The sequence below is a fragment of the Lontra canadensis genome, unplaced genomic scaffold, assembly GCF_010015895.1.
Source record: "Lontra canadensis isolate GAN:19392208 unplaced genomic scaffold, GSC_riverotter_1.0 scaffold144, whole genome shotgun sequence".
Classification (NCBI taxonomy): Eukaryota; Metazoa; Chordata; class Mammalia; order Carnivora; family Mustelidae; genus Lontra; species Lontra canadensis.
This window is the reverse complement of record NW_022631138.1, coordinates 1327910-1340219: the sequence shown is the minus strand read 5'-3', so window position 1 is coordinate 1340219 and position 12310 is coordinate 1327910. Positions and strand designations below refer to the sequence as shown.

The 12310-nt window shown below is 49.4% G+C and overlaps 1 protein-coding gene across 5 annotated transcripts in view; it reads right to left on the bottom strand.

The window, feature by feature from the left end:
• The window catches only part of ACOXL (acyl-CoA oxidase like), a 326290-nt gene that overhangs the window by 43480 nt on the left and 270500 nt on the right, over window positions 1–12310 (bottom strand). For 2 of the 5 annotated variants that reach the window (XM_032843888.1, XM_032843890.1), the window contains exon 17: window positions 8714–8784. The exons of 2 other annotated variants lie outside the window; for them this stretch is intronic. In XM_032843888.1, the coding sequence (XP_032699779.1) occupies window positions 8714–8784 (71 nt within the window). Of the gene's footprint in view, window positions 1–8713; window positions 8785–12310 lie in introns of those variants that run through there. One more of the 5 variants, XM_032843892.1, reaches the window with a different exon arrangement.

Genomic DNA, 12310 nt, shown 5'->3' with positions numbered 1-12310 from the left:
AAGAAAATCCAGGGAACTCCCATCACAGCATTCCTGAGGTCCCCAGCAGGTCTGCTTTCAGTTTTCTCATGCTAGTTTTATAGCTAATGTCAGTGTTTTTAGTTGAAATTATCAGAAAGAATAAGGATGGATGAGTCTGTCTGCTTCATCTTCCTGGAAGCAGAAGTCTGCCTGTCTGCCCATGTCACACAGCTGAGACTCTCACCCAAACTGAAAGTCCTTCACTTTTAATAATAGGTTTGTTCACCTCATTTATACAATTGGTCCTAATTCTGACAGTCAGTGTTAGATTTTCTGTGAAAGCACTTTCACAAATAACATAGTTCTCAAACTATCATCAATAGGCTATTCCTAGTTGCTCTTCCCATCAGGCAAGGGTTTTAAGAACACATCAAGTTGCTCCGTCCCCTCCTGTCCTTTTTACAGTCCTGGAAGAGATGAAGGTGGAAAGATACTCCCAAAGATGAAGACATTTCATCAGGAGAACTTGAGAAAAAGCAACAAGTGGTTGACTGGTACCTTCAAGTTGGCTATTTTCCTGGCATTTATTCCAAAATTAAGTTCCTTTTTCCTTCCTCCCTTTCTCCTTTGGGAGTTGATCTAACCCATCTTTTTTCTTTTTTTCCCCATCTCAAATTTGATATCCAGGGTGTGTGTGTGTGTGTGTGTGTGTGTGTCCAGGGTGTGTGTGTGTGTGTGTGTGTGTGTGTGTGTGTAGACTTAAGAACATTGTAAAATTAAAATTAACCAGAGTGGCTAAAATTTAAGAAGGGTAAGAGGGAGAGTTGAGAAGGTGTAGGGAGCAGAAATCCTGTCTCCTAACATTTCCAGTTTTCAGTCAGGCTGCACACGTGGTCAGCGGCATGCAGGGGAGCTGGCTGAGTGGGAGAGCTGAGCTTTGCCACCTTCCTCAGCCCTGTCCGAAGTGACACCCACATAACTTTAGTGCTAATGTCTCCTTCACCGTGTGCTGGGAAATCTGTCATCCCCTGCAGCCACTCTGTAATTCTGTTAATGTATGGTAACCTGCGTTCATACCACTGAAAGCCCCTGATGGAATTTCTCCGCATTCTGGGTTAGTCACTCAAGAGAAGTCTCCTGGGCACCACAGCGTCTTGACCTCTCTATTCAAATGGTAAAATAACAAGTTTGGGCTGGGCCCTGTTCTCTCCTCTCACTTTAGGCCCCTTGGGCCAAATTTTGCTCTCATTTTCCCACAGATGGCTTTTACCAAATCCTCCCATTTCTCTTATTTGTCTCAAGTGATTTCCTCTTCAGCCCTCCGCCCCGTCGTCTAGAACAGCCTGAAATAAAATCTGCCCCCCTCCCCCGAGGTGTGCAGGGAAGACATGAAGGGCAGAGCATTTAGGGAGGGACCCGCCTCCACACGTCCTGTGCCAGACTCGTGGGGCCACAAGTTCCCCAAGGGTTGTGTTCTCCATTCTTGGGGACAGCCACTGCTTTTCTGAACACTGGAATGTCGGCTTTCCAGCCATTCTCCACTTAGATACGTAGGCAGACGTTTGACAAAGAAGTATCAAGGAGGCAGAGCAGGTGTAATGTTGTCACACAGGGCAGCCATCCACCCACATGATCGTGGGGTCCTCGCAGGGGATTGAGCCCATGTAATGCTTGCACCTGATGGCATTAGCCTGGAGAAGCACTGGTCCATTTCCCCTGATAGCTCTGTATGAGGCTGAGTGCTGAGCTTTGCCACATAAGTCAGACTCTCAGAGAGCAGAGTAGGTTCCCCCACTGTGGGACAGGGAATCTCTCTGCCTTTTTCCTCCTCATTTCCCAACACCCATCTCATGCTCACAGAGCAACTATTAGCTGAGGGCGACTTCTGCTGCATTGCCTCTCAGACACTCTCTGACATGGACCTTTGAAAGTGACGGAAGTCTTCCAAGCCGAAGGAAGGACTATTGATTGAATGGTGTAATTCCAAGATAGCTATGGCACAAGGAGGAAACATGCAACAGCACAACAAGAATGGAAGCTTCTGGCCACCCCTCCCCTGGAGAAGCAGCTGTCTGGGGCCCCTGCTTCGGCAGCCAGCTCTGAAGGCATGCATCGGTGCACCTGAAACACTATAAATGGAAAGCTCAGAACACAGCTCGCATTGACCCCACCAGTAAGCACAGTGGAACCCACACAGTTGGTTAAATTTAATTTCCTGCAGAGCCACAGAGACTGAGCTCAAATGCCACCTCCTCTGAAGTCTTCTTGAAGTCCACGTTGAGTTGGGCAACCCAGTGGAGTGTTCGATCAGCAACCTGAACTTCCTCCCATCCAGACATGCTTGCTTTTGGGGGGTGCAAGAACTACCGGTCACACCTTATGATTCGGGGAGCTGCCTGAGGATGAGGGCGAGATCTTACTTACTAAGATGAGCGTCCCCAGTGCCTAGCACCATGCCTGGCACAAAATAGGCCCTTATAATTGTTCACGAAGAAGGCTTGTGATGGGAATTTGCAGAGAATGCCCAGAATAACCCTTCTGTTGACTTAGAGTGAAGTCTGAGATGTTCTCACTGGGTATTTGTTCCTTTGACTTAAAGTTAGTCCTATGCACTAAAGATCTACATTAGAGTTTCATGGGGTGGATAATTGTCCCTGAGATCGTTGGCAGGGGCGGGTTTGAGAGTAGCACTGCAGAGCCTTGGCACAGACTTGGAACTTGTGACGAGAGGACAGGGATTGAAGGGAGGAGAGGCATTCCAGGGCACCAGTGGCACAGAGGTATGGGCAGGAGAGAAAACCAGTTACTGCTGGAAGACTAGGCCTGAGACTTGATTTCTACATCACTGGTAGTTCTGTTCCCTTACTAAATATTTTAAAAAATATATATTTTTTCAAGTGAGCCAGGTACCAGAAAAACGTTACCTAGCACACAATAGGCTCTTGTGGAACAGCTTATCTCAGAAACGTCATCAGCCACATGCTCACTTCTGTCCACGAGACACTGGCTTGCAAGGAGCTGGAAAGGGGACAGGAAAGGAACAGGGGATGTGGACTGAATTTCAAGACAGCCCGTCACAATCTATGCTAAAGGAATTCAAACAGGGATTGAACTGGTTCACCCTGGACTGGGCTCAGAAATGGAGTCAAACCCCAGAAGAGAGCCCTTTTCCTCCTGTGTAGGAGGCCTGCTCCCATGACCAGAGCCAGACGACTGAGCAGTGGCTGTGGGCACACATGGTGCACACACAGGATGTTTGCTCCTGCTTGTTGCTCAGGGGCCCAGGCCACTGTCAAAGGCAAGGGCCTGTGAGAGGCTCCATGGGTATTAAAAAGGCCTCCGGCAGCAAGGAGGACATCATAGTCCTCCCCACACTTGATGGAAGGTGCTTATAATTAACTCTTGGCTGCTGGGTCTGGTGCTTAAACTAGCTACCACCTACACACGTTGAGAAAAGGAAGAAAGAGCAGTTAGAATGCAGGAAAAAGGGAAAAACCCCACCTCGCCCACTTGACAGGCTCAAACTGCCGCTGCCAGCCGCCTGTGAGGCAGGGACAGTCCCCTGCAGACGCCCTGCTTAGATACTGGGGTTGCCGTGGCGAGCATCCCATCAGAGCTGGAGGGGCTGAGCCATTCCCTACCGTGCAAAAGGGCACCCAGGGACCCTGCAAGCATATGTTGGCCATTCCTGAAACGGAATGGCTCAGTTTCTGCCCCTTGGGCCGAACAGCATGGCGGGGGGGGGGGGGGGGGGGGGGGGGGAAGGGGGGGGGCGGGGGGAGAAGTGAAGCAGAAAGAATCTTTGTGACAATGACAACTTCAGAACACTAGATAACCAGCCTGCTGGGTGTTTCTAAACCTTCTGAGGGGAGGTGAGTCAGTGGAGCGGTCATGTGGAAAATCCCCTCTCTCCTCAGCGCACAGTGCTAAGGTAAACCCTCATCCCTACCAGGCCGGGACCCCATCAGGCTGGGAGAAAACACCGGTTTCTGGGAAGGAGCTGTATTTGTGTAAACTGGGAGGACTGATGGGTTGGGTCATACGGTTCAATTGACAATTTCTGGTTTCAAGAAGGGCTCAAGTGTGTCCCATTTGCTAGCACATCACCAGACAGAGAAAGGGCCCGATCTGGCGGGGCACAGTGCTGAAGGGACGTGGGGGAGGGAGGCTGGGCATCCCTCTGTCCACACCTGCCCACTTTCCCCTGTGCTTTTAGGGGCAGCCTTCATACTTGGTAGCTGGTAAGAAATGCTAAGGAAGCTTCCAGCCGCACTCCCACCAGCCCAGCATACACCGGGTCTGGGGAGCCGCCCTGGAGCACTGTCTAGGCAGGTTTTCTCGACCTCGACTTTGACCTCAGCACCTGGCAGCTGTGCCCACCGACTCTGATGGGCCTGTGGACGTGGCAGTCGGGCAGCCAGCAGATAGGACATCTGCTGAAGGCCTGCTATTCGGGGAGCCAAGATTCAAGATGTGCTATTTATTTTCACGTGGGCAGCTCCGTTCTTGTCACTACTTTCTACAGTAGAGGTGCAGAAGGGGCTACCTTGAACTTCACACAGTCCCTCTGGCCCAAGCCCTGAGGCAGAGAGGCTGAGCCAGGCTGCAGGGCAAGGAATGTTCCAGGCACTTGCTCAGTATCACTGGAGTGGCGAAGGCTGGTTCTACTGCTTTGCTCCAGTTCGAACAGATCAGCCAAAGCTTCTCCAACGAGCTCTTGTCTCCTGATCTGGGGGGAGAAACATTTCCCGGGAAATGGCCACTTTCCCCCCAAAATCCTTCCTGCTTTTCCAAGGGAAGCTGGGAGGCACAGCAGGCCACTGCCTCAGGAAGTTTTTGTCCCAGTGAGGCTCTTCGCTGGGGCTGCTGTCTCCTACCCAAATTGGAAATGACTGCTGCCAGGTGTGTAAGAAACTCCCTGGAGGACAGAATGAGGAAGTGTGATGATTTACGTCTGATTTAGAAAATGAAGGTCCAAATGCAGAGAGGCGGCAACAGGTCTGTCTTCCTGCCGATTTCCATCACCGAAAGAGGGGCACGATTTTTAACATGTGACCACTGTTGGGGGGAATGGGTACAAGGAGCATCTGTACCAACTCTGAGAGTGAAGACTTAGGAGGCAAGCTTCAGCCATTTGATTGAGGGAGGGATTTTGGATTTGATTCAAAAACAGGCTAACCAAATGCCCTGGTTTTCCTGGGACAGTCGTGGTCTCTGCCGGCCGCCCATGTTTAATTTTCATTGGTTCCCCCTTTCCCTTTCAAAAAAGTCTTGATTCGGCTGAGTGGTTCTATGATCACCCTATGCCAAAGGAGAGAGAGAGAGAGCATGCTCGAGCTATGGCTGGAAATGAATCCAGAATAGTGACAAGTAGGAAGGGGTTTCCAGGAAAGTTGGTTTTGCTGAGCCTGAAGGAAAGAGGCAGGCAGTGGATGCCAGCCCATTCTCAAGCATGTTCAGAGAAACAGGCTTGCTGGACACATCCAGGAGTAGATTTGCAGAATGTGGATGTTGGCAGCATCTCTGGGGGTCATCTAATTCATGTCTTCTTTCACAACAATAGGACACTGGGCTAAAAGATAGAAGGGACCTGTCCAAGATCACACCTGGTTCCCAGCAGCGTGGGGACCAGCCTTGCCCCTGGGAGGGTCAGGCCCAGGTGCTCTGTTCTGGGAGAAAGGGAGAGGGATGGTTCTGAAAGATGCTATGGGGGGTTAATACTGCCCTGCATGTGACATGGCGGCCCCAGAGCCGGGAGAGTCACAGGCTGTGCCATGGATCTGAGGCTGATGAGGGGAGGACGGAGACACGTGAGGTTCAGACAGGCCGGGCAGGAGTGACTGTGGGGCTGGAGCGTGGGTCTGCAGAGGACCAAAGAGACTAACTGGCCAGGAGAACTAAGAGCAAGTGAAGAAACAGGTAGGTAGGGACGTGAATGGGGTCATATAAGTAATTTCTAGAATTGAATTCTTTACTTTGGTTCAAATTGTAGTGAAATCGCACGAAAAAGCAAGACCTAAAGACAACTGTCTTATCCCTTGGCACCTCTCTCTTAGCCCCTCAACAGGGCTGCAGTGGTGGGAACATCCTAAGTCAGGAAGAGCCTTGACCTCTACTTGGTAGACGAGGAAACTGAGTCATGGAGAAACCAGCTCCTTTCTGTCTCATGACGCTCTTAGCAAATGGGGTGTGATTAAGGACAAGCCACAAGAATGATTCTACCAGACAAGCCACAAGAGCGATCTTGTGGTTTCACTGCAGTGTGACCTCCCATGCGGCTCTTGTGTGGTGGAGGGGGTGAGGTGGTAGACTTTTCTGTGCATCTACTCATCTGGTTGGAGGTCCCAGGAAGAAGCCCAGCTTGAGGCTCCAGAGACCTGGCTTTCTGGTCCCAGTTCTGTTGTCTACTAACCAGTGACGGTGGGGAGTCACTTCTCCTCTCTCCCCTACTCTTCTTGGTTGTCCAGTGAAGGCTTTTGTTTCAGCCACCTCCAAAGTCTCAGACCCTGACTCTGTTTTTCCAGAGATATCTGACCTTGGTTCAACAGGTATCTGACCTTGGCTTAGCTACAAGTTCAACCCTTGCATCTTCTTGAGGTCTAAGTATAGAGCACACTTACAGATCTGAATGGAATAACCGTCCCCAGGTCTCAGTTATCTCTGACAATGTAGGAATACAACAGCATTGTATGTAAATATCATTAAAAAAAAAAAACAAAAAACAAAAAACAAAACCAGAGCTATGGTTTTTGCCTCCAACAACTTTTCACCCAACGAAGTTGAATTAAATACTGTTCTTTGCAGATCATCTTCAAAGAGAAAAGCTCAGCCCAGTAAACATATAGTGGACTACAGGCTGATTGTAATCAAAATGATCTCCTGTCACCCTGAGCAAGTTCTCCCACATAAGGTCTACAAAAATCCTACACACCGCTGTCACACCCACGTAGTGCTCTCTGATATGTGACCTTAGAAACCTCAATCCTCTGAAAAAAAAAAATCATAAAATAGTTTCAGTATATATGAACTGAGCACACATTTTGTTCAGCAAAACTTCTTTGATGATGTCTGTTCAAATACCTGCAGATATTGAGAAAACTCCCACAGACATCGTCCTCGGCTGCCCCAGAGCATTCTGCAGAGACCAACAGGGAAGACAGACCATACTGAATGTCACTGGCGATCATGCATATTCCAAGACAACTTAGGCCATCTTAACCTTCCTCTGCTGCCTGCACCTGCTAGTTTCTGAGCCAGTGTTCCAGAGAAGACAGGCTGGGGGCAGAAGGAGAGTCATCAGGAAGGTGAGAAACGGAGAGGAGAAGCAGGATTTTGGTGGCATTCTTTCCACCCTCTCAGTAGAGACATGGAGAAGCTCAGAGTCACTGGGGCATCCCAAGTCACTAGCAGTACCAAGCAGCACACAGGAGTGTGTTCAGCACAGAGAAGCAACACTAGACAGAAGAGGAGGGAAGGGTCAAAAGGCTCTGTGACCTTGTCCCCTTGAATAGTGATCAGGGGTCAAGAGGTGAGTGTCGGGGGGCCCAAGACAGACTGTATTTCTGTCACCTGGGAGGAAAGGTCCTTGGGGAATAGGTGTCAGGTCAGGGGGCTGAGGGCTAACTGCGAAAAACCTCAAAATACCAAGAAAACTCATGTGCCTGACTTTACGCTGCTCCAAGCCGGTGTAGCATACCCAGGCCCCCAGTGGAGCAGGTCTCCCAGACAAATCCATCATTCGGTATCAGCACTCCTTGATCATAAAATTAACATCACTGAAAGCTTAGAAAAAAATAAGACCAAAAATATCACACCTTAGGCAAATGAGTTGGAAATCCCTTACAGTGACGCCCTATTTTTTTCTACCCATCTCTAAAGTCAGAGGACACCTGGTACAGTGTTTAGGTAAGAGATGCCGCTCCTGGACCAACCACACAGTTTCCTGATGGTACAGAATTGAAATGACGTCATGGAAATACATATGTCTCAAGGTCACCCTAAGTATAGTTTCTAGGTGAAAACACGAGTCTTAGTCATTGGTGGAAAGGTGTTTGTGTGCCTTTGTGACTTGCTGGTATCTCTCGCTCTCTGCCCTTCCAAGACAAAGTTTTCATTAAATCCATGCAAGCGACCAGCCAAGTTCTCCCACACTTTCGGCTCACCTCGATGTACAACCTAAATGTAGGTTAGATGGCACCTGTGCTCCTTTGTCGTTCAGAAGGAAATAAAACAACCACTACCCAGAAAGAGCGAAGTCGTCTTCCGCTCAAGGGCAAGGGATCTCTGACATAAGATGCCCACTCCAGCGGTTCCTCGGAATGGTCTCATTTGTGTAGCGGTCCCCGTGGTGACGAAAGTAAGGATGTGGCAGACACAGAACATATGAAATCCTTTGTCTTAATTAAAAAGTACAGTGAGAGTCATGGAATTTGGCCAAGCCTCATAAATCTGCTCAAAGAATCAAGATTCTGTCAGATAAGCTTAAATAGAACCAGCGGAGCCCTCCGGAGAATTAAACAGAATCCCTGCTAGTAGTTGACACCCACTCTCCTGTCACTTTGCTACAGTCTGTGGATGGCGGCTGTGCTCATTAACCAACAGCCCTCCTACCCGCCGATGACAAGTGTATCCCCGCGGAGCACGGGACTCAGGGATGATAAATTTACTCTTGCTTGTAAAAATGAAACTCTCCTTGGGGCAATGAAAGGGTTGCGAGCCTTTAAGGAAATCAGTACTTTGTCTGATAACCTACCTTCATGAACAAGGCCTGGTCCTCTCGGCCAGGACAGCTCCTCACCGCCAGGCAGAACTGCTCTAACGTAACTGGAAGGAAGAAACAGGAAAGGTGAATGACCTCCCTTCTGCCCCCCTGCCCCGGCTCCTCTGGTATGGAGAGGAACAGGGTAGTCGTAACAGATAACAGATACAGGGGACACGCTACTACACATCTTTCCCTGGTGATGGGATAGCTAGAGCTCCTGCTGTCCCCGGAGAGGGTGACTTCTGCACCCCCGTGAGCTGGGATGACGACATCAGAACACAGGGTCATGACCATCAACGCAACTCTATCCTAAACCTATGGGAGGTCCTGGGTTCAGCCACCAATGACCATGAGGGTCCCCCAAAGACCACACCATATCCTTGTTTCGTGTGATCTCCATTTAGAGAACCACCTGCCTTTGTAAATTTAGCTGTGGTGGATTTTCTGTCTCAGTCTTCTGTTGTGATTCCCATATGGATTTAAGGCCTCTCTTGGTGTGAACGTGATAATGGTCCTCAGTGTTGACTTAAGTAGATCCCCCAAACCCCCTACATATTTCAAGTCATGTTTCTCCAACCATCCTTCTCCAACAGAATGGCAGAGAGAAACTCAGGAAGGCTGGCAAGAAAAAAAAATTACTTTTAACCATCCATTTAAATTGGCCATGAAAACTCTAGGAATATTAATTTAGACAATTTATAGGAATCACATTCCCTTTCTCTGTCACGGTGGCCTGACTCCCATCAAAAGCCCACTTGTGTGGGCACCCCCTTTTTATTTTGGTCAAACAAAACACCAAACCACACACTACCTTCCCTGCACACTGTTTTGACTATATTATTTCACTTTCAAAAATGCTCCCATGAGTCCCTACCAGCCTCAGATTTAAATCTACTTCTTTTGACAGGCATTAAGGCTTTAACTCAGTCAACCATCTAGACAAGCCTATTATCTCTAGACTCAAAGCAGTGTTCACTCTCTACTTGTCATAACCTTTCACCACCGTCTGCTGGGCACAGTCCCACCACTTGCCTTGGAGCAGAGCAAAGCCCACCCCTCCACTGGAAACTTGCAGGCCTGCCATACAACCATTCAGAGCCACTGACATCCTCTGGGGTCCAGCCCAACCTCCACAGAGCCACTGTGGAGCAGTGGGCAGAGCTACACCTAGCCTTGTAACCAAGGGACAACCTCATTCCCCTGTTCTGACCCTAAGGATGTCTGGAGGTGGTGTTTACAAATGCAGATATTTTGGAGAGAATTATATCATCAAAAACAAATTTTCATCAAGCATTGCCTGGGTAATTTTTTTGTGCTATGTTCAATGTTATCTAATGACCTGACCTAAAGTTACCTAAACACAAATCTTTAGATGGTTGTAATCTATGACTAAACTACTCTATGCAGTTTTAACTGTTTTCAGTTGTATCTTGTGCCAATGATTTTTTTTCCACATCTAAATGTTTGCTTTGATCCAGTCAAAACGTGCTCAGAACCAACAGAGAGATCACTGTTGCCTGCCTACATATATATGTCCATCCAATCATCAGTGGGCTAAAACAAATAGTAATTGCACAGAATCTTAAATCATTTTAAACAATTAAAAAATTTTAGGAGAGTTAAGAATTTTTGAAATACAATACATTCCCCATAAAAGGAACTCAACAGAACCCAGCCTGAGCGAGGCTGAGTTCATGCAAATGTGGTTGCTCTCACTGATTAAAAACACACCCACCCACGGAAGACTCTGGAAGCTGCAACCCCTCTCCCTGAACATTGACATCAGCTCTGCTTTGGTGTGATAAAATATCGAACTCCATGGTCTGAGGAGGACTCAAGAATAGTCTACAGATGCAGGTGCTAGGTTTTCTTTAGACGACCTTGTTTGAAGGTGGCTGTTTCATTTGGTAAAGGTTTATGCTCTGACTTGAAATCTTCCTGAGCACAGGCCATGGGAAACTCAACACTTGCTACTTGCTGCCTTGGGGGGGGGGGGGCTCCTGGATTCTCACCCTCACCTCTCCTCCTCTGTGGTGACCCCAAGAGCCGTACCTCCAACTGGCTGTGGCTGGACTCCTCTGTGACACTTAGGTGTTCACTAGATGTGGCCACCAGACTGGGCCGCTGTTTCTTCGAACAGTCGACTTCCATGCCTAGCCCACTGTTCCCTGAATTTTCCCATTTTTATGGTACTGTCGTCCACCAGCCAGTAGGCCCAGATCTCTGATTCTTCCTTCCCTTCCTTGAGCCAGCTGACCCTTCTTGTACAATGCCTCCCGGATGCACCCCTTTCCCACAGCCCAGGTGCCACTTTGACACTGCATAATGCTTCTGCCTCGTTGCCCAACCTTGGTGTCCCGCCCCCCTTTCCTGGCCCTGTGCCCAGCTGCTGCCCCCGCAGGAAAACTCAGACTGCCAGAGTGCTGCACACACCCCCTCCCCTCTGCTTCTCAGACCCTCTTCCCTTGGGAAGCCCCTCCCCACCAGCTCTTCACTCCTAACCTACGGCTGGGTTCTCAGCCATATGATCCGCTCTGTCTTCTTCCCATCCGCTCAAACCCTGCCCTTCTCCGGGGCCCAGCCAGTCAAGGAGGAGTCAGATGGACCTCACTCGTGGTCTTGACCACCACCTGTCCTTGGACTAGCCACATGCTCTCCCTGAGCCTCAGTTTCCTACAGTCACCTGTGGAGACCGGCGCCTGCCTCGTGGAGATGGTGTGAAGACGAAAGGAGAGGGGGGAGGCCAAGGCACAGTGTCAGGCATGGCACTGGCCTCCCAACTTTGCACCTTTGAGAAACTTTCTCTTGCCCCATCACATGGGTTTCTTCCCGGCTTCATACCTCTGTGGGACATATTATATGCTGACTTCTTCTCTCTAAATCATTTTTTGGCTGATAGGCACACACCCTGCCTTGTCTGAGGAGTGAGCCTCCAGACAGCCTCGTGACTTTTCCTGAACTCTGGTCTATACCTGTCATGTCCAACATGCCCCAAATCACCACCCAGTTTTGTGGAACTGGACCGAAAGGCCCCGTGGGAACACAGGGCCCCATAGACAGAGCTTCCCCGTAGCTGGCTGGCTCGGGTTTGCGAGGCCCGCGCCTCTCACTCTGTCTACACTAAGCAACAAAGGCCAACCTCGACAACTGGGCACCAACAGAAGCAGAGCGCATGGATTTCCCAGTTGTTTTTCCCATTGCCTTAGATGTCAGCATGACCTTCGCTCTCATGCCAACAGTGGGCTTACTGCTCACCTCACCCCACTCTGATTTCTACCAAATCCCCAAAGAAGAGAAAGGGTGTAGACGCCACCAGTCCTTCTCCGCCAGGCCTGTGTGGCCATCGTGCCCCACCTGCCTAACTCACTGACAAGGCCTGCTGAGAAGCATCTCCACGGAGTTCACATTTCATCCCCCCTCCCGCTTCCTTCCCCGACTTTTAAATAAGAAAAAACAAAACAAACCCTCTAAAAATGAAAGCAACTGTGGTATCCACCTTCCTCTACCCCTGCTGCTGATTCAACGGGGGCTGACTGCCTGATGAGAACGAGGCCGGCAGCAGAACACGGTTCAGAACAAGGTTCACGG